We start from the raw sequence: 22,153 nt of genomic DNA on the forward strand, positions 1-22,153 counted from the left end.
TCAACCTTTTTTTTAAACTATTGCATCTTTACAGTATTAACAATTACTATTTCAAATGCATTCAAATTTATATGCATATAATTACCCTGATTGAGTTTCATATAAGAACTGAGCACACAGTTCTAGATCTAGATCTTATTTAGTCTTTGTAAGAAGATGCTCTGAGAGGGAGGCTGTGTGGATGGATAATAAAGCCCCCCGCGCGCTGAGCTACGCCTCATTTAGTCGATGCTGAAACGCCAACGCGCAGCGGGGACGCGCACAGTGCAGCGCAGCAGCAGCAGCAGTAGCGTCGGTGCGCGCTCCCGGCTCTCAGCACCACGGACAGCGTCCGAGCCGCAGCATCAGCAGCAGCAGCAGCATCAGCATCAGTGAGCGCGCGGCGCGTCGTCCGGCTTTTTTTCTATCGTTTAAATCCTTCAGTAGCGGATCTGAGGACTAAAGCAGCATGCATGCGCCACAGCTCGGCTACTGAAAGCTGATAGAAACCCGAGCGAGCCCTCGCGAGCCCTCTCCTCGGTGCATATGAGATCGATGCATATGCACAAGCAGCGAGGCAGCGGCCGCACCGGGCATTCCGCCGCAGTGAGCGCGCGCCCGCGGCTCTGAACTGCCCGGGGATTCTATTCTCTCCCGTTTCTTCGCTTTGTTTTCTTCGCTTCGCTCTAAAAAGCTGCTGCCCGGCGTCGCGAGGGATCGGAGCCGGTGCTGTGCGCGCACTCTGGCACTCCACACCATGCGTCTGCTCCTGCTGGCGGCGCTATTCTCCTGCTCGTGCGTGCGCGGAGGCTGCGAGCCCAAGGTGGTGAACATCGGGGCCGTGCTGAGCCAGAAGAGGTACGAGCAGGTGTTTAAGGATGCGGTGGCCCAAGCGAACGTGGTGTACGGCAGGGACAAGTTCAAGCTGACCGCCATCTCCGTCACGCACAAGGCCAACGCTATACAGATGGCGCTGTCCGTGTGCGAGGACCTCATCTCCAGCCAGGTGAGTCTGCTGAGGGTTGAGTCGAGATGTTTCATGCCATTGGTAAAGAGAGAGAGAAAGAGCAGGATAGATTGAGGGTTGAGTGGTTGAGTGGTTGGAACAGGTCTAGATCTAGGTGTCTAGAGTCTGATTTAAAGGAGAACTCTAGTGTAAAATGGACTTTTGTTTTAGTAAAACATGATAAAAAGTTCTTATCTTTGATGAATAGCACACCTCTGCTCTCCTGCAGCTTTCTAAGATCCAAATATTTTAACAGTTTGTCCAAACACCCTTCAGACTGGGATAACACGCTTTAAATAAAACGCTTTTGTGTCAATCATAATGGGCCCATACCTGTACGTTTTGGCAAGACATTTGAGACCAAAATCATCTTAAGTCATTTATAATAGCCTCATCTTTAGCACCAATCGTTTTGGGGACACTCGCTTAGATCATACCTTTTTTTGTGTATCCATTAGTCTATTTAAGCCCCTTTTAAACACTTTAAAAACAAGAAATATTTGCTCGCTGATCATACTGAGCTCATTCTTTTTACCCATCCCTTCAGGTCCTTTTTGCACCAGTGCTTTTTGGTCACTTTCTCTAAAGGTTTAAAGGAGAATTTCGGTGTAAATTTGTTACACTTTTAATGTAAAACATGATAAAAAGTTCTTACATTTGATGAATAGCTCACCTCCGTTCTCCCACAGCGTTCAGAGATCCAGAAATTTGAACAGTTTGTCCAAACACTTAATTTTTTAATCATAATTTTGAATATCTTGTTGCAGTTTAGATCCAATAAAATGCTGTACTTGAAGGTAACAAAAAATGCTGCTTAGAAATGTAAAATCTTTTCTGGATTTGGGGCTCTTTAGGGTTAAAACATGAGAATTTGAATTTAAGTTTCAAAAGAATGACTTAATTGCGTGGTCCAAAAGAACTTGGGCCTAAAGTGAAAAAAAAAATAAACAGATCAGTGTTAAGAAGTCCAAAAAAGAATGAGTTCAAGTGAAGCGACTTAAAAGCAAAGGCTCACAGATCAGATACGGCCTGAAAAAGAAGAGTTTAAAAGCGTTCCAGTCCGAAAAGTAGGGTGCAGTAGAGTTTGCTTGAAGGGTTTGACCCAAGAGGCTTGGCCCAGAAGCGCAGCAGATCCACAGGCACGTTGGCCGTGATGATGAGGGCAGTATGCATCAGTTTGAATGAGTAAAGTGGGATGTGGAGAGCCAGTATAATTATAACCACTGTAATCACTCTCTCAATACCCACTTATAGGCTAAAAGAGTGCGAGTGTGAGTGTGGGAGACCGAGAGGGAAACAATCAGAGCTAATCTGATATTTGCAAATACATTTAAAAGCATTATATGAAGATATTTTCATCTCTAGTACGAGTAAAAACCATTGGGAATATAGTAAATGTAATTTATGATTATTACATTTATCCTTTGAATGGAGAAGAGCCAAAATCCAATAAGCTAATAGAGATCTAATGTACAGAGCATTATTTTTACTTCACTATTACTGTGCCTAAGTACTAAAATGCTGTATCTGTATCTACTGGAGTATTATTATACTTCACTACTATAAATACTTAAGTACTAAAATGCTGTATCTGTATCTACTGGAGTATTATTTTTACTACACTACTACAGTACTTAAGTACTAAAATGCTGTATCTGTATCTACTGGAATATTGTTTTTATTTCACTACTAAAGAACATAAGTACTAAATGCTGTATCTGTATCTACTGGATTATTATTTTTTCTTTATCACTGTACTTAAATACTAAAATGCTGTATCTGTATCTACTGGAGTATTATTTTTACTACACTACTACAGTACTTAAGTACTAAATGCTGTATCTGTATCTACTGGAGTATTATTTTTACTTCACTACTTAAGTACATAAGTACTAAAATACTGTATTTGTATCTATTTGAGTATTATTTTAACTTCACTACTGTACATCAGTACTAAAATGATGTATCTGTATCTACTGAAGTATTATTTTTCCTACACTACTGTACTTAAGTACTAAAATCCTGTATCTGTTTCTATTGGAGTATTAATTTTATTTGGTGGAATAACTCTGTTTTTTAATCCCAGTTTTTGTGCTTCTTGTGTTCTCCTCCACCAGTCTTACACATTGCTTTTGGATAACTTTATGCTGCTTTACTTCTGGTGCAAAAAATCAAGCAGTTCAGTTTGGTGGTTTGATGGCTTGTGATCATCCATCTTCCTCTTTATTATATTCCAGAGGTTTTCAATTTAGTAAAATCAAGGAAAAATATCTTTATTAATTGGTCTCTTATTTTTTCCAGAGCTGTATATCACAATATGTTGCAATACTGTAAGAAAGGTGGAATTGTCTGATATAATGATTCTGAATCTAATCAGAATACACTATCGCAAATTACAATATCGCAATACTTCTAATAATAATATATTGATATATTCGTACACCCCTAATAGCGTGTTTATATAAAGGAAACATGGCGGCTTTAAGTTAGCCGGGTGGATGACCCAGGTCAGGGGAGCAGCTGCAAAGCTAACTATGTGTGAACTGAATGAAGCATGAAGGGAACAAATTTATTCGTTAATTTTTTTCTGACGTGCCATAAGGTGCCATATGAGTGTGATTTGCCAAAATGAGGCCAAGCCCGGCTGTGTGCAGCAAGCATCTGCAGAGCCGTGCTGAACTTGCAGGAGAGGCGTATGAGAGAGACAGAGCATGTCATAGCTGGTTAAACTGTAGACGAATACAGAGACAAACACAGCCCACATATCACAGCAGGCCCTGCAACACACTGGAGCTCGGCAGCTGAAAACGGAAACCAATTAAAGGGACCACCACAAGCTGTTCCCCACCAGCCACCTTCTCCAGTATTCATATATTATAACCCTGTTCCTAATAGAGCAAAAGGACTACTGAAATCAGGCCTGTTAATAGAGGTTTATTCCTCTTTACTGCGGTAAATTCCTCTACTCGTCTGAGAAGATTATTGGTTGGTTCTATCAATGAAAGTCTATTTTCTGGTCCATTTTCATACGTAATACGTTATTTCAGACATTTCTCTTTTTCTGCACATAAATGCACTAAATGGCAATATTTTATTTGCTGTTTGTAGTTAATAGAATAAAACAACAATGTTCATTTTACTCAAACATAAACCTATAAATTGCAAAATCAGAGAAACTGATTCAGAAACTGAAGTGATCTCAGAATAATAAAATAATATAAAACCTGTGTTTTTTTAAACAATGTTGACTTTTACTTATCGACATTTATGGGTCGTTTTTGTGTCCATATATTGTACAATAAGTCGATAATATAATTAATATAATTGTCACTGCAGGCCTTGTCCTAGCTGTTCCAAAGCAATGGATCAAATTGAAGAACTCAAATTTTTGAAGACTAAAAGAGATGGTCCATCAAAAACTCACTATCCATCCCTTCAGTTCAATCTAACTGTTAGAAGGATTTGATTGCATTCAGCCACACAAGAGCATCAGTGCGTCCAGGTGCTGATGGTGGATGATTAGTTCTACCTCTTCAACTCATCCCAAGGGAATTGTATGGAGCTCCATCGTCACTCCAGAGAATTACCCAATACTCTTTCCTCTGCTGAAGGGGGGCTTGGTTATTACATCATTTTAGACAACAGTGGAGAAGCATTAGTGTTAAGGTCTTAGTCAATAAGACCTGCTTTAAAATGTTTGGCCCAAAATGCTGACTTAAAAAATGAATGGTAGCAGTTGGATTCCCTCTAAAGTAAAGAGTCAAAGTTGGATGAAATAAAAGACTGGTTTTAAAAATCTGGCTAAAAAATAATTCTTGAATGGGAACAGCTCAATTACAATGGCTCAAAATGATGATCTATAAAAATATGTCCTAAAGAGTCAAAAAGGTGTCTTCCCCCAGTAAGATTGGCCCCAAAGGAAGTTTTCCTTTTTGAGGACCTAGTTGGCCTCAAAAGGAATAACTCAATTGTGAGATTTAAAAAGGTGATCCATAAACGAAGGTTCTAAAGTAAAAAACGCCTCAAGAGAAATGGCAACACGATTAGGGCTGGCTTAAAAAAAATTGCCTCAAAAAGAAGATCTTAGTTATGATGTTGCAAAAAGGTGGTGCATAAAAGATGGGTCCAACTGGATGGCCCCCAAAAGAATACACCCAAATTGTTGGTTGCATTAGGAATTATTCGAAAAGAATGGCAACAATGGTTGGATTGAAAGGGCTGGATGAATATTGGCGCTTGTAGCTTAAAATAATAATCCTGAGGGATTGATTAAACAGGTTTCATCTAAAGTGTGATTCAAGTAAGACAGGCCCCAAGGGATTGCCTCAAAAGGGACAGAAACATTACTAGTTTAAAGGGTAGTTCTCAAATGGCTGGCCTAAACTGGACGCCTCGAAAAGAAGAGTTTAATTGTGATGTCTCAGATAGAGGTGATGGATTAAAGATGGGTCCAACTTGGTAGCCTCAAAAAGACCCATCCAAAAGGGTGCTGGTCCTTTTAGGTTGATTCCAAAGGGATAACTCAAAACAGGTTGACTTGAACAGGCTTGAATGTTATTTGTATTTATACCAATGTTAGGATGTTTCATTGACTTAATACATTCTTTCTGCCCAGATAAATAGATTTTTAATTATAAACAAAATAGTACAGTACACTTTAAACATATATGTATAATTGATGGAACCCAAACCAGGGTTAAACTGGTTATAGACAGGATCAGTGAACATGCTGTAGGGACGAGGACGAGGACGAGGTGTTCAGCAGGCCGCTGAAAGACTCTGGGGACTAATGGAGTCAGAAGGAGCCGTGCATCATTAAAAGACAGCTCACACCAAATTAAATTAAAAGCACTTAAAGTGCTCTTAGGATGGTTTATGTCTTTTAAGAAGTGCTGATGTCATGCTTTCCTCTCGGCGCTGATGAAATAGAGCTCCATATTAAATGAATAAATGCAGAGTAATTCGTCTCGCAGCTAAAGACCGTCCATTCTCTCTCTCTGTTCATTTTGCTCTCTTCCTGTCTCTCCTTTTTGCTTTAGTGTCTGCAGGTCATGCACAGTAAAATCCACTGTTTTTTAACATTTTTGGACTCCCTGGGTTTTATCCTAACAGTCCTCAATTGGAACAATTAAACATTGCAAATGTTTTTTTTTCAGCAATATATATATTGCGATATTAAACAATGCAGGGCTCATGAAGTCATCAGCCACGCCCCCACCCATGCATTGTCTCGGATCCGATCCGGACCAATCAAGAGCTAAATCAGTACCGAGCTCAACTCACAACCCAAGGAAAACAGCTAGACAACAGTAATCGGCATTGTAATCTTTAGTCAGGCATTTAAATGGCTTTTTAAAAGGTGAATCAGAGCGTTTGTTTTTCTGGGATTGAAAGTGTGAATTCAGCTGAAACTGGAAAAATCTGCGCCGCAAAACTGTGCTGGACTGAGGAGCACAGCTTTCAACACGTGCTCAAGTTTACAAGCACGTGCCCAACCATGTGTATGATGGAGGCCATGTGGTTACCTCGTGTTTACGAGTGTGTTATGAGAGAATTACTTGGCGTTGATTGGCAGTCTTTTGTCCATCCATCTATTCAGCTCCAATGTTCCAGAGAATACAGTTCCACTGCTCCACAGCCTAATGCTGGGGGGGCTTTATATCCCTCTAGCTATCCCAAATCTGGCATTAGGAATGGTGCCAAAAGGGTCATTAGATTTACATATCTGCTCTAGAGAGTCATATTCTTTTGGCAGTGCTTCCTTTCCTATAGGTACTAGACAAACTATATGTATGCATTTGCACATCTGGGTCAGCAATGGGTGCAATTTTAAGTAGCTATAGTAAATGTACAGCATTTGTTAGAAAGGCAGTTCACCAGTACACAGTATTGGGACAAGTAGGATAGTGTTCTGTTTACACTCGTTAAAAGTAAAAACTACCCTGGGTTTTGTTCCAACTGCCTTGGCGGCTCTGCTGAGGCTCAGCTAACAAAACCCCAGGGTGGAGTTTTACTTTCTGTGGACCTGGACTCTACCCACCTCTGTGTGTAACTATATGTTTAAATAGGATCTCCAGTGGATTTGGTGTTTTACAGAGGCTCTAGGACTAGGTTAGTGGCTGTCCGCCTCCTGATGTTGCACTGCTGTTAGCCAATCAGAGCGAACTTTTTTTTTTTTTTTTTTTTTTTTTTACAAAAAAACAGCTCAAATGGTATTTACTCTTTCTAGAGAACACAACTAGACATTTTAAAATGAATGAAAAAATGATGAAATGAGACCTTTAACCCCTTGCATGCTGTGGCTTGTTACATCCCAATTAGTCATTATTTGCAGAGTTAAAACAATAGATTGAAAAACATTTAATCACTGTCCAACGAGAAACATGAATCTATAAAAAATACATGATTTTAAATGCGAAGGCATAAATATTCTAAACTTGGAATGAAAATGTACGTTAATTAAGAGTTTTCAGGTAATTTTAGAGCATTTCTATTGGATGTGTATTTATTCAGAATTATGAAAACTAAAAATAAGAAAACGCAAAAATGGAGAGCAGCAGTGATATTTGTCTCTGGTGTCTCTGTAGCTTTTGATGTGTCTTCGCTGTGCTTCATTGATACGCGCCTGGAAGCTCTGAAGCTGAAGCTCTCAGTCTGAGAGGAGGCCGGTCTGTGGCAGATGGTACAAAAGAGATGCCTGAGAGCACTTTGGATGAAAATCCTCGTTCAAGGCCCAACCACACAGCCTGTCAGCATACAAAGCCGTCATAACTGAGCACAGAGCCAAAGCTGTGTTTTCTGTCATGTAGTATCTCTTTGATTTTTGTAGCATATTTTCACTAAATATGGCCGAACCACGAGCAGCGCAGTCTCTTCAGGATGAAGCGGCCTGGGCTCTGTTTCTGTTGTTGGAAAGCAATAAGTGGGATTACTGGATTACTGTACATTTTTTTGATTGTCTAGAGAGGTTTAGGCATAGAAGTCAATCAGACATATGATTAAAACCACTGAGAATTGCCAATAACATTGATCATCTGTCCGTTTTCGAAGTTGTTGTGCTGTAAGCTAGAGAAATAGGTGTAATGCTACAATGCTAAAATGCTACAGGGGTTCTTACCCTATTTTTAACCGTACAACCAATGTTGATTTGTTTAACACCACCGCCTGCCAATGAGCTACCATGTGGAATTGAACTGGGGTTCAATTCCAGGTCTGGGTGACTACAGAATGCTGTGCTACACCAATAAGAGTCCCTGGGCAAGACTCCCAACACTTCATTAGCCCACCTCTGTAACAGGAATAATCATGTACATTTCTCTGGATGAGAGTGTCAGAAATATGGTGTAAATGTAAATTTAAATATAAATGTAGGCTCCAGAACATTTCACCAAAAGTGTTGTTTTTTTATGCATGTAAGTGCAGAAAATCCAGATTCACAGAGAAATGTTGATCCAAAATTGAGGATTTTTTTTTTTTTAAATCTATTGAATTCAGTGTTGGGAACTCTGTTAATAGTGAAATCCAGAAATCAAGCAGAGAGAACCTCGGTTTCAGGGCTGAAAAAATCTATTTTCCAAGTACATTTCATCATATTTTCTCAGTTTTTTCGTTTTACTACATTTCTGAAAGTGGCCGTTTTGCATTTCCACTTTCAATTCGATCCTTTAAAAATGCTCAATTTAGATCCAGCCTGGACTTGCACAGGTCACATGTGTGAACCTAAATCAAGATTAAGATAAAAAACACATTATTATGAATATGTTGCCTTATGAAACCTTGCTTTATACTAGACTATTACAATATACAAGTTCTTTAAGGGTTCTTTCACAATGTTGTCTATATTATTACCATTTAATTGCTGGATATGTAAAAAAAATCTGAGAAGAAAACTAAACAAAACTGGTGTAATTCGCCTTTCAGCGCAGACTGAGCTGCCAGAACACTGTGTACCAACTCAAGCCTCTGCTGTTGCTTAACATGTGTAAATCTAGGTCAGCCATTTTTCGTTTTTCTCTCCTGCTCCTTAAAAACTTGAGACTTTTTGAGATTTTTCTGCACCTTTCTTCAAACTCTGGCATCTCCAAAGGTGTGAGAAGTATCAACATTTATTACTCTGTATGTACAGTAGAAGTATAGATACTAGGGTTTACTAAAATACTTCTGTAGAAGTTGGAAAAGAGTATCTACTCAAGCTTTTCACTCTTAAAGTAAAAGTACTGGTTTCAAAAATACTTAAAGTATAAAAGTAAAAAGTAAATGCCATTAAGGACAAGAGCTTAGTGCACTAAAAAGGGTCCACATTTTTCTAAAAGCCATAATAACTATAATGTTAAAATATTAAAATGTTAACATGTTTCAGCTGCATAAATATTATTAAAAAATGAATGTATTTTACATACAGAACAATGTAAATATATTAAAGTTAAAGCTTAGCTGGACTGGAGTTTGTCTGGAGTTCTCTTGTTTTCAGGTGTGATAAATCACAGTATAAACCAATAGGGAGTCGGAATGGTATATGTTTATACTTCTCTGCATCCAATCACAATCAGATTCACTCTATCTGGATGGAGGAGAGATTTATCTGGATAGGGGTTTTATTGAACGATGAGAAGCCGGAATGAAAACGAGTTGAAATGAAATAGGAGTAACGAGGATATTTTTATTAAATGTAAGGAGCAGAAAGTTCAGATAATTGTCTAAAAATGTAAAAATAATTACTCTAGTACAGTATAGATAATCAACATTTCTACTTAAGACTTAAGTAAGGTAACAAAGTCTTTATACTATATTACTCAGCTCCTCTAGGTTTAGTTCTAACCCCTCTCTTCCTCTCTTTGTATCTGCAGGTCTACGCGATTTTGGTGAGCCATCCTCCCCAGTCCAGCGATCACCTCACACCCACGCCGGTTTCCTACACCGCTGGATTCTACCGCATCCCTGTGGTCGGCCTCACCACCAGGATGTCCATTTACTCTGATAAGGTCAGTCCTTTTAAAGAGTTCAATTTTAAAGTCACTCTTTATACTTGGGTTAAATGGAGTAGAGCAGAATTAGGGCTGTATTCAAATCTGTTTTATTTTTTTGGCAAATTCTGTTTTATTGTTTTTTGTTAACAGTGTTTATTTATTTATTTTTCATCACATTTCAGATTTTTTTGGTTAAAAAATATATAAAAGTATCTGATTGAAAACATGCTGTGTGATTAATATATTTAAATTAATCACATTAATCAACAAAGTATTTTAAATATATTCAATTTAAAATGAGAAGCAAATAAATTAACCAATAAATTAATGAAACAATAAATGAAGAAATGAATAGATGAATAAATGACTGGCACAGACTGGTACAGACCCTGTAATGCACTAAACCTATTTTTATTGCTGCTCCTTTATTCACCTTAACATTACAGTATACAATTATAGAAGGTGCTCACAAATGACAGGTCATTTTTAGGACATTCTCTACTACTTAAATACATCTTAAAGAGTAACTACACTTAACTATATATTTCATATTAATATATATAATATGTTTCTCAGTGAGATGCACATATTAACAGTATTTAGATATTTAGTCAATACTAAATTAGTTTAGGCAATACCGTCATTGATTTTTGTAAGCATCTTTTTCTTTAAATAATCTTCCTTGGAGCTTTTATTTTGAAGCTAAAAATGGCGGATTAGCCTATCAGGTAACTGGTGATGCTAACTTGTGTTCTGAGCTGAAATAATGGCTGATGTTTGATAACAGATGGATGGCTCTGTGCTGGTTAGATTAGTAGGTTATGGGGTTGAGAACTTGCTCAGAGTGAGATCCAAATATAGTAGCCTAAAGTTCTTTTATTTTAGTTTTAATATAAATTTTAAACTTTAAGGGTTTATTTCTTTTGTTGTTGATGGTTATGGCTTCCAGGCAATGAAAACCTCAAAACCAGTGTCTCAGAAAATGTGAATATTATATAATAAGACCAATTGGTACTTTTTATATGCAGTATGGGCAGTGTGCCAATTTCTGCTGGAAAATGAAATCCACATCTCTATAAAAGTTGTTTTCAGCAGAGGGAAGCTGTAAGATATGAAGTGCTGTAAGATTTTGTGGGAAAACAAAACTGCACTGACTTTAGACTTGATAATAAAACACAGTGGATCAACACCAGCAGATGACAGACATGTCTCTCCAAACCTTGTTTTCCTTCAGAGCATCCACCTGTCCTTCCTGCGCACCGTGCCCCCGTACTCGCACCAGGCGCACGTCTGGTTCGACATGATGCGCGAATTCCGCTGGAACCACATCATCCTGATAGTCAGCGACGACCACGAGGGACGGGCGGCCCAGAAGAGACTGGAGACGCTATTGGAGGAGAGAGAGACCAAGGTGAGCCATCCTGGAACAGCCCACTACACCTGTGTGTGTGTGTGTGTGTGTGTAACGATCTCAGAAGTGTTCTATGTACGTAACTGTTTTGCTTTTCTGTTTGACATCTCTCTCATGCCATGTTGTAAATGTTGGCTAACGTTCTGAAGCCAAAGGCATCAACAGCGTCTAATGTGGTCTAATCTAATTAGAGTTCTGGACATTTTTTACTCATCTCACGTTGCTTTTTGCCATAGTCAAAATCTCCTGAGTCTTTCCACAACAGGAGCGAAAATCTGAATCTTAACCTGGGGCTTTGCAAAGCATCACTGGCTCACGAAACAAGACTGTTTATAGTCGACTCGGAGTGTTCGTTTGATTTATTAAAGTAATGAAGGCTGCATTATGATGGTTATGAGCTCGTCGAAGTTCTCCGCACTTTATTTCCTCTGGGAAGAAGCTAAATCAAGCTCCCCGATCTGCATCGCTCAGCGCGGCGGTAATTACTGTTGCCCTCTTCGCTGATAGAGGACATTATTAACAGTGAGACTATTTTGGTTTAGTTCCAATTAAGCTTTAACCCTGCTGAGAATCCAGCAATTCGTTGGGTTGGGTATCATTGATTTGGCTCTACGGTCGCCATGTGCAGATTGTGCTGCTGTAGATCGTGCTGAAAGTTCTCCGAAAGTGCTCATAAAATGGTGCCCATAAAAAACGCCTTGGGATCTTTGTGAGGCTGTTTTAATGGGCAATGATTCATCCTGTAACTCTCTAAAGACGTGGTGGTAAATGACACAATATATATATAATTATACACATACATACACATCCTGCTGATTTTACTTACAGCGACTACTACAGAGAGCCATATACAGTATTGGTGTCAACATGCCAACTGAAGGTGAAGCACAGTATATGTGCTATATATATATATTTACAGGGTTTGGACAATGAAACTGAAAAACACCTGTCATCATTTTAGTGTGGGATTTTAGGTTTCGTGGCTAAATTGAAGCTTGGTGTTTAATCTTCATTAATTGCACATTGCACCAGTAAGAGTGTGAAGGTTCAATTAGCAGGGTAAGAGCACAGTTCTGCTCTAAATATTGCAATGCACACAACATTATGGGTGACATAATGTTGACCCATAATGTTCAAAAGAGGACAAATTGTTGGTGCACGTCTTGCTGGAGCATCTGTGACCAAGACAGCAAGTCTTTGTGATGCATAAAGAGCCACGGTATCCAGGGAAATGTTAGCCAGCATACCACCAAGAAGGACCAACCACATCCAACAGGATTAACTGTGGACGCTGTAAGAGGAAGGGATCCAAAAAACATAAAACCACGGCTGATCAAATCACGGCAGAATTCAACGTGCACCTCAACTCTCCTGTTTCCACCAGAACTGTCCGTCACCACAATCAATTATTGTGCTCTAAAACCAGGTGTTTCAGTTTCATTCTCCAACACCTGTAGATAGAACCCCACACTCCCGCACAATATGATAAACTATATTATTTTCTTATCTGCTATATGATACAGTATATTTAGCTGAAATTGCTGATCCAACCAATGATTTATAAAGGAAAATCATGAAAATGATCAGGGGTACCCAAACCTTTTCCTATCTCTGTATATTATTATTATTTTTTTTTATTTATATAAAATGGCGTAGATGGTGGGATGCAGAAGAAGTTGAGATGTTTATCTCTGCAGCTTCGCTTCTTCTTTCCTCCTTTGTTTCTGGCTCCCATCCAGCTGCAGAGACGTGACTCATGCCTGGCTGATGTTCTCACATGTGAATCAGCCGAACGTAGAGAGTTTAGTGGGCTGTACCTGGCATCCATTTTGACATACAGTTTTGGAACAGCCTGGCTGTTGTTTAGCGCATTTCTCCCAGTTGTTTGCCTCAACAACAGCTGTCCTGCTGTCCTGCCTTCATTTGTTACAGGTCAGTTAAGATCAGTTTTCTAACTCACTGCAGTTATTCTAGATAGTGGGGTAGTATTAACCCTTTCAGACCTGAATTATGTTCCAGTCATAAAGAAGATATATATATATATATATATATATATATATATATATATATATATATATATATATATATATATATATATATTTGTTATATGTAATGCACTCAAAAATTAAGATTCTATAAATGAATAAATAAATGAATTAGAAAAAATTGCCTTTTCATGTCCGTGAAACAATTTCTTATTCTGTAAAACTTTTATACAAGTTCTTCTATTTTATAAATGACTATCAAACATTTTAAAAAGAGGAAAAAAATTGTTTTCTTATTATCTAGGATGTTATTTTTCCAGTGCAGTGCACAGGGCTAAACTGCTGTTTGATTGGCTAATAAATGTCTATTCTAATAGACAATAGGCCTCTATTTGTGTTAAGTGTAAGAACACATAATGTCCATTGCAATGAACACAGGGTCTGAAGGGGAATTTATTGTAGAATTAGCAAATAATTGCTTTAATCAGGAACTAAACCCTAAAATCATATTTTATCCCATTAACATCCCATTACATTTATTAGAAACATTTCTTAAGCTTTTAAAAAAAAACACTTTTATTGCGGTAATTTCTGCCTCTTTAGCGCCCTCTCAGGTTCAACAGTGTCTTTACTGCTATCAGAGTCACACTGCTGCTGCTGCAGCTCAGCCAATCAGCTCTCCCTCCTGCCCCGCCTCTAAACCCATACATCACCCAGTGCTGTTCAGGTGAAGCTGGACTACTAAATACTGTATATCTAAATATCATACTGCATTGTAATGAGTTAACATAGAGTTGTGTCTGATTAATACGATAATATTTATTTTTATATTGTGATTGTGATTAAAATTTATCACATTATGACACAATAAGCTTTAGGAGCTTTTTGTGAATATCATCAGTACATTAAAAGCATTGATCAACTACACATATCAGTACAGTGGGAGTAGAATTAATGTTTGTTACTTTCAACTTATCAGAAAAATAATATCGACACTTGCAAATCATTATATTATATTATTTCATGCCCTGGATATTTTCCAGTCTGTTCACCCATATTTTGCAAATGGATTTAAACAGTTATTTAAACTTTTAGGTTTTTCAATGGATGCAGAAAGATATTGGAATCAGACAATTATTGAAATGTAATTGTTTGAACATAATTATTTGATTAAATATACATTGCATTATTGTAAATAAAAATGCACTTTGAATTAACAATTTTTACTCTAATTAATATGTTCACTAGATAATGTAACTTTTATAATGTAATTTTTTTAACCACATGCAATATTTATTTATTTATTTATTTTTAATTATATAAACTGCATTAAAATATATATATATATGCATTTTATTAATACTACTGTAAATTTGTATTTCTACCAAAGCAGATCCAGATGAATTCAAATTTAAATCCAAACGTTATTTATATAATTTATAATTTATACAGTATAAATGTTTGCATATCGACACCAGCAGATACACAGTTGCCGTATCGGTGCATCCTCAGTTATTACACCAATAAAAAATTAGAGGTCAGAGCATCGTCAACGATATTACTGGCTCGTTCTGTGTGAGTGAGTTTGCTGATGCATGTGATGCAGCGTTCATTATTTTCGCGTTCATGGTTGATAAAGTCTGTTGAGGCACAGGCTTCGCTCCACTTTGCATAATCATCTGAAGGGCCTGGAACACCAGAGCGCGCCTCTCCACTCCCTTCCCACGTGCGAGAGTCGTTTTCGTCCTGCTTTAGCCGTTTCAGAATGTGAACACGTCATCTGCGATGAGCTATTTTCAGCCGAGGAGCGCCGTAGCCGTGTTGGGCTCGGTGTGGAGAGGGAGGAACGTGTATGCTTCCTGACGCTGGGGAAAGTAAACACTAGGCGCTGGACTTTGCAGGGTCCTGTCAGACACGGGGAGGATCTCGCGCCGTGTCACGTGTAATCAGCAGAGCAGCGAGGAGCAGAATCATATCTGGAATTAGATTGTGCTCAGTCATAGTGCAGTCATAGTGCAGCGCTGAGCGTTTCTGCGCTAGAGGAGTTTATTTATACCACTGCGAAGTGGCTCAGTCCGAGCGCAGCGCTTCCCCCGAGGCTGCTGCCCTCAAAAAATCAGGAGATGAGAAGAATGCAAGATGGTGCAGCAGGAAAGGCCACTGGCCTCCTAATGCACTTCCTCCGTCTGCAGCCGCACTGCAGCCCGTAATGCGCGCTACGCTACGGCCTTTAATGCTCAGCGGTTATCTGTTAACCAGTCGGTGTTATTATTAGATCTAAAATTAGAAACTCACTTTACAGCCAGTGCGCTGCAATAGAACATAATAATTCAGTCAAATTAAGCCTGCAATCGTGCACGTGAACAAACACACAACAAACACACACACACATAATAACTCTAGTGAAAAGAATTATGAGCATGCACCATGCACCATGCACCTGCATGGGCAATGATCCAATGATCTAAGATTCAGCACCCTGGAAGCAATCGAATTAAAGCAAGCAGTTACTTAGTTATATAGTTAGCTAGTTAGTTAGCTTGCTAGTTGGTTAGCCATTGAACGATTAGCTATCTGATCTGGGTGCTTTAGGGGAGTTTTTTTTAACCTGTGTTTTATAGTCCTTTGCCCAATGACATAATACATTTTCTACATAGTTTTTTAACATAATTTATAGACATAGTTTTTTGAGATAAATATATTTTTCCGTATGTTTGCTAATAAATGGTATATTTTCAACAATGGACAATTTATTTTGAAAATTCATATTTGTTCTGTTTTCTCACTGGTGACTTTTTGGTCCTCAGTCATTTTTAAAGAAATCTTATGGCGTCAAGCTCACATCTACAGCTCTTGAGAAAAATTAGGAGAGCACTTCAGTTTCTAAATCAGTTTCTCTGATTTTGCTATTTATAGGTTTATGTTTGAGTAAAATTCAATTCAATTCAATTCAATTTTATTTATATAGCGCTTTTTACAACAAAGGTTGTCACAAAGCCGCTTTACAGGAAAAACAGGTCCACGCCTCTTATGAGCAGCACCACAGAGATGCTGATTTTATGGTGACACAGTGGCAAGAAAAAACTCCCTTTAAGAGGAAGAAACCTTGGAAGGAACCAAGACTCAGTCCGAGGAACCCATCCTACTCGGGTTGACCCGCTCAGTACAAACAAACAACAAACAAATAACAGAACAAAAACAGTACAACTATGGCTAATATAACAGGTACTAATTTATGAATATAAGAATGTGATGGGCACAAACTATAGAGCTATGACTAATACAGAAACAGATACTGAGTGTGTTAATGGTAATCAGTGCAGGGCTGCAGAGCCGGAGAACAACACAGCGGGCAGTGGAGAGCCAGGCTGGGAACATCAGGAACAGGGCATCTCCATACATGTAAAAGAGATAGATAGAGAAAACAGAAAGGAAAGGAAGAGAAAAAAAAGCAGAAGTTAGAAGGGTTGCGAAATAATTCTGATGAGTAGAAGGACAGGACATTGTTGTTTTATTCTATAAACTACAGACGACATTTCTCCCAAATTCCAAATAAAAATATTCTCATTTAGAGCATTTATTTACAGAAAATGAGAAATGACTGAAATAACAAAAAAGATGCAGAGCTTTCAGACCTCAAATAATGCAAAGAAAACAAGTTCATATTCATAAAGTTTTAAGAGTTCAGAAATCAATATTTGGTGCAATAACCCTGTTTTTTAATGAAATAAACCCCCAGTTTTCATGCATCTTGGCATCATGTTCTCCTCCACCAGTCTAACACACTGCTTTTGGATAACTTTATACCAGTTCTTGTGATCATCCATCTTCCTCTTGATTATATTCCAGAGGTTTTTAATTTGGTAAAACAAATATTTTTAAGTGATCTCTCATTTTTTTTCCAGAGCTTTATAAGCTTTACGCAAATTTCTGCCAGTTCAGGGAATCAAACCAGTAACCTTCTGGTTCCAATTCCACTTTTTTAATGGTTAGGATACTTCCTAACAACCAGCAACATCTCATATTTAACTTTTAGGCCATATCAATAGCTACGACATTTTGTCACAGATACCATTAAATACAACAGAGCTGTAATATTTCAGATCTCTATTGTCTGTGGTCTGGTTGTTGTTTTTTAGGTTTTATCGCTCAATGATTCACAGTCTCTGATGTCTTTTGAAAAGCCCCAGTGTTAGGACTTCCAATTTGGAGCAGTAAAAAAAAAAAATGGAGATTTGTTGGATGCTTTATTGCTCATCATTTTCAACTGTTTATAATATTCTTCTGTGTCTGCATATTTTCTCTGTGCACATTACTCATCAGAATAAAAAAAGGAACTATGAAAACCTCGACCAACTGTCCTATGACAACAAGCGAGGACCCAAGGTATACTTGCATGGTCAATGCACGCCGCCCACCAACTTTCTAAACGTAGCAACTAGAATCCAGCCCAGCCAATCACCGGCCAACCCAGAAATGCCCTTATCTTGGTAGCACGTGTTTCTTTTTTACATTGAGACTTTCTTTTTTTGTGCCCTTTATTGAATGATTTAAATGACGAATGGATTTTGGTTTGAACAGTTGTGATTTCGGTTTCAAAAAAAAAAAAAAAGAGAGAGAAATGTAAACACGCTCCGCTTCTATCATTCCCATTTTTTTCCTTTTAAATAAAGGAATGCATGATTCAGATGAAAAAAAAAAAACTATAAAAAAAAGATTCGTTTGCAAGCCCATTCCTTTGTGGAGATTCGGTAGTGTGGGACATGACGCTTTCCCAAATACTACTTGCTCCCTCTGCGCAGCATTCCCTATTTTTTCCTTTTTTGTTCTTTTTTTTTTTCAACTTTTTCTTTGGGGAAATCGCGCCCCCTCACCTCTCACCCCCTTTTCTCCCGGTTTCAGTTTCCGGTTGCATCGGCCTCTCTCTCTCTCTCTCTCTCTCTCTCTCCCCCAAACCTCTAACATGCACGTTCTTCTCTGGAGCCTTGATAACCCTCAGTTTGCATGCGACAATACAGACGTTTTCCTCCCCCTAGCTTTTTCTTTTTTTAGTTTATCCGAGTCTCCTGGAGCTCTGTCATTTTTTCCTCCTTTTTCAATCCAAAAAAAAAAAAAAAGACAATCAACCAAAGCGATCAAACTAGGTGAAAAAGGCAGCATGGTTCTGGGGTGGGGGGATAATGCCACCCTTGACTGACTGTGTGCCCCAATCCCAGGCCGAGAAAGTCCTCCAGTTCAACCAAGAGACTAACTTAACTGCCCTGCTGCTGGAGGCCAAAGAGCTGGAGGCTCGGGTGATCATTCTTTCAGCCAGGTACGTTAATATACTACCATCTATACTACGATTTAACACTTAATATTTAATATTTAAAATATATATATATATATAACATTATGATGCTATAGTGCACTAAGGTGTTCTTGTAGCCACTTTATTATTAATCAGTATATTTAAAGAGAGTGCTAAAATGCTAAATGCTAAAACTTTTTTTTGGTACTTATTTTTCTTTAATTGTATAAAAATATGCTATTGTATAAAGTGCTAAGTGCTAAGTGTACTTGGTACCACTTTAAAATAAAGCTCCATTATTAAAAAAATCTAAATTGTTTATAAAGGAGTTTATTAATGGTTACAAATTAAGTTATAAACGTTAAATACTTTAAACACGTTAATAAGCACTTACAACACATACATAGAAACAATCAACAATCATGACAATTACCTTTTTTAACATGTCTACCAAAAAGTCAATTTAGTTGTTTAATATATTAATATTATAGTTAAATGAATAAGGTTAACAGAAATGTTAATGATGACTGATTGAAAAGACAAAGTAAGATCTAAGGTTTAGCAGATGTAAAGTTAAATGAATGTGAAACCACTGTTTGTTACACGACAGGCCCCTGTTCATTACCTATTTATGTGTTGTAACTGTTTATTAATGGTTTATAACCTAATTAATAAATGCATTCATAAACTATTTATAAAAGCCTTATTTTAAAGTGGTACCTCATTTTTTACTGTACTAAAATGTCCTCTATTTTAAATATACTGTACTTAAGTAACATTTAAACATTTGAACTACTTTACATATATGTAACCCCATATTATGAATATGATTACAGTAAAATTATAATACATTCAATGAGTATTTCAGCTGTATCACTATTTATCATACACCAGGTATATCAGAAATGTTGTTGAAGAATTGATGTTAAATATATGTGATCTATTTACATAAGAGTACAAATATACTCCTTGTTTCTGTCTTTGTGGGTAGCACACTTCTAGTATATTTTGTTATATTTTAATAAACTGTACTACAATGTTTAGTATGTTACAATTCACTTTTAAATTGTTTTTGTTATTTGACATTTAAATGTGTTAAATGTTATTTAACATTGTATCCTATAATTTCCTCATATTTATATTTTCCTTATATAATAATATAATTACATAGCATTGAAATATATTTTAACTGTTGTATTAATGTAATACCTAAATATATTGTTAAAATGTAATTTACTTTCTAAAAAAGTCACATGATATATTGTACTTTAAGTGAAATACAGTAACAGTTGTTTTTAACACATTTTGCTAAAAGAAAAAATGTATACAAGTATTTTAGTATTTTTTGTTTTAAATACACTATATTGTACTTTTTAAAAAGTATGATCAAACTTTTTATATATTTAAAGTAAGTACATAAATATGTTAGTATATTTACAGCATACTTACACAATTCTAAATCTGTTTAAAGTACAATTATTATTATTATTTTTTTATAATTGGAACTTCGCTTACATGTCAGCTAGAGCAAGTTTGCTTCAAATATACCCTTGTAAAAAAAAAGTGTATTAAGTATATATTTTTATCAAGATAAATCATAAAAAATTAAAGTGGTTGTAATGTTATAGCTGATCATTGTGTATAAAAATATAAAAATATACTCATTGCCCTGTCTGATAGGGTCTCAGCCCCCAAAAGAGTCTTCACACATCAAATCGGCCCTTAAAGTGCAGCAGCTGATCTGTATCAGTGTAATTATGAAGAATAAATGTGCATTATTGCGTTTTAGCTCATGTTTTATTGCAGAAACCTCTCTCATTAAATTTGATGCATGCTAACCGGGCCTCATGGTGGTAATAGGAGGTAATTAACACAGCGAGTAATAGAATCACATTGTTTTGAAGCTCCTCAGGACAGCAGGACAGAAGATCATTAATTTATAGGAGCTGCTGGAGCAGAAGGCAGGGAGCAGGGCAGGGTTTAGAGAAGGTCTCTGGGCTGTTTTTTCACCGGAGGGACGGTGACTAATGTGTGTTTGCCTGCAGTGAAGAGGACGCTGCTGCCGTCTACAAGACAGCACGCTTTCTCAACATGACCGGCTCGGGATACGTGTGGCTGGTGGGAGAGCGGGAGATGTCCGGTAAAGCTCTGAGTGAAGCTCCAGACGGTACGTACGGGACCCTGAACCCGGCCCAGCCTGAGAGACACCGGGAAAAGCCGGGGATGGTGGTGCTTTTCTGGTGTCTCACTTTCAGTAGACCTGTGTATAGGGGAGATTTGATTGGTGGACGTAGTGAGTAGTGAGTAGTGAGCAGTGAGTCGTGTCTGTTGAGTGTTTTTTTTAAAGCGTTTAAGCGTTTAAACATTGTATGTTTAAAGGCCTTAAACGAATCACTGTAAAATATACACTATATTGAGATTATATACCCATACATAAATATATGGTAGATGTCCAATGACAAACATGTGTCTCTAAGACTTCAACTTTATACGAGAGAAGACCTTCTGAAAACCTTGAATAAAAAAAGAGTTTAAGAGTTTTTAAAGACATTTTTACACATTTTTTTGTGTTTTTGTGTGCAAATTATACACCACAAAAATGAAGATACTTGATTTTCATTGGACAGCAATATACAGTACAGTGCAAAAGTTTTATCTATATATTTTTTTATACTGGGAAAACTCCAGATCCCATTAGACCATTACACTTAAATACAGTCAATAATGGAATAATAATACAGGAATAATACAGGAATAATGGAAATGTGTGGTCTGAAATTATGGTGCTCCATTTAGCACTTTTGAATTGGAGTCCTCACAGCGATGCTTCAAAATCAAGCAGAAATGTGAGCAGTGAACGCTGCACAAACAGTGCTCTTAGTGTGGAGCAGCAGAGACATAAAGTATAATAAGCATCATTTCATCATTTTATAAAGGTTATTTATCTGATACCAAGAACCCTACATATGTTTTAAATCCAAATGTATGTTATAGTATATTATCTGGTCAATATTTCAGTTTAAACTTTGCCTTAGCAGCAGTTTAGCTCAAATAAACCAAATTTATTTGATAGATTACAGCAGGGGTCACCAACCTTTTTGAACCTGAGAGCTACTTCTTGGGTACCAATTAATGCGAAGGGCTACCAGTTTGATACACACTCGTGAAATTACAAATTTTCTCAATTTACCTTTAATTATATGTTATTATTAATAATTAATGACATTCATCTATGTGAAGACACAGATATCAATACTGCCCTACAAAGCAAAAAGGCAGTAACTGCACAGAGCACCAAACTGAGAAAAATGACCTTAAAGTTATCTTGTTGTCCAGCCCAAGTAGTTGTAGGTAGATTATTGGACATGAGGCAGTATTGTTACTCCATATAACCTTATTCTTTGCAGATATCAGTAATTTTAATATTTTTTTTATTTTACCCCTTTTTTACAGTTACTGTATTTTTGCTTTGTATTACTCCTACTTTCGAAAGTTCCATACCAAGTAAGAAGGCAG

At 37.3% G+C, this 22,153-nt stretch overlaps 1 protein-coding gene across 15 annotated transcripts in view; it reads left to right on the forward strand.

Moving 5' to 3' along the window:
* The first annotated feature begins 233 nt into the window (after window positions 1-233).
* Window positions 234-22,153, forward strand: part of grin1a (glutamate receptor, ionotropic, N-methyl D-aspartate 1a) — a 66,196-nt gene continuing 44,276 nt past the window's right edge. For 5 of the 15 annotated variants that reach the window (XM_049466323.1, XM_049466329.1, XM_049466330.1 and 2 more), the window contains exons 1-6: window positions 235-985; window positions 9,832-9,966; window positions 11,186-11,362; window positions 17,671-17,733; window positions 18,564-18,661; window positions 20,683-20,804. In XM_049466323.1, coding sequence (XP_049322280.1) covers window positions 737-985; window positions 9,832-9,966; window positions 11,186-11,362; window positions 17,671-17,733; window positions 18,564-18,661; window positions 20,683-20,804 — 844 coding nt within the window. In that variant the 5' untranslated portion in view covers window positions 235-736. Of the gene's footprint in view, window positions 986-9,831; window positions 9,967-11,185; window positions 11,363-17,670; window positions 17,734-18,563; window positions 18,662-20,682; window positions 20,805-22,153 lie in introns of all 15 variants that reach the window. The other 10 variants (XM_049466331.1, XM_049466332.1, XM_049466334.1 and 7 more) reach the window with 5 other exon arrangements.

Source organism: Astyanax mexicanus, chromosome 17, assembly GCF_023375975.1.
Source record: "Astyanax mexicanus isolate ESR-SI-001 chromosome 17, AstMex3_surface, whole genome shotgun sequence".
NCBI lineage: Eukaryota > Metazoa > Chordata > Actinopteri > Characiformes > Acestrorhamphidae > Astyanax > Astyanax mexicanus.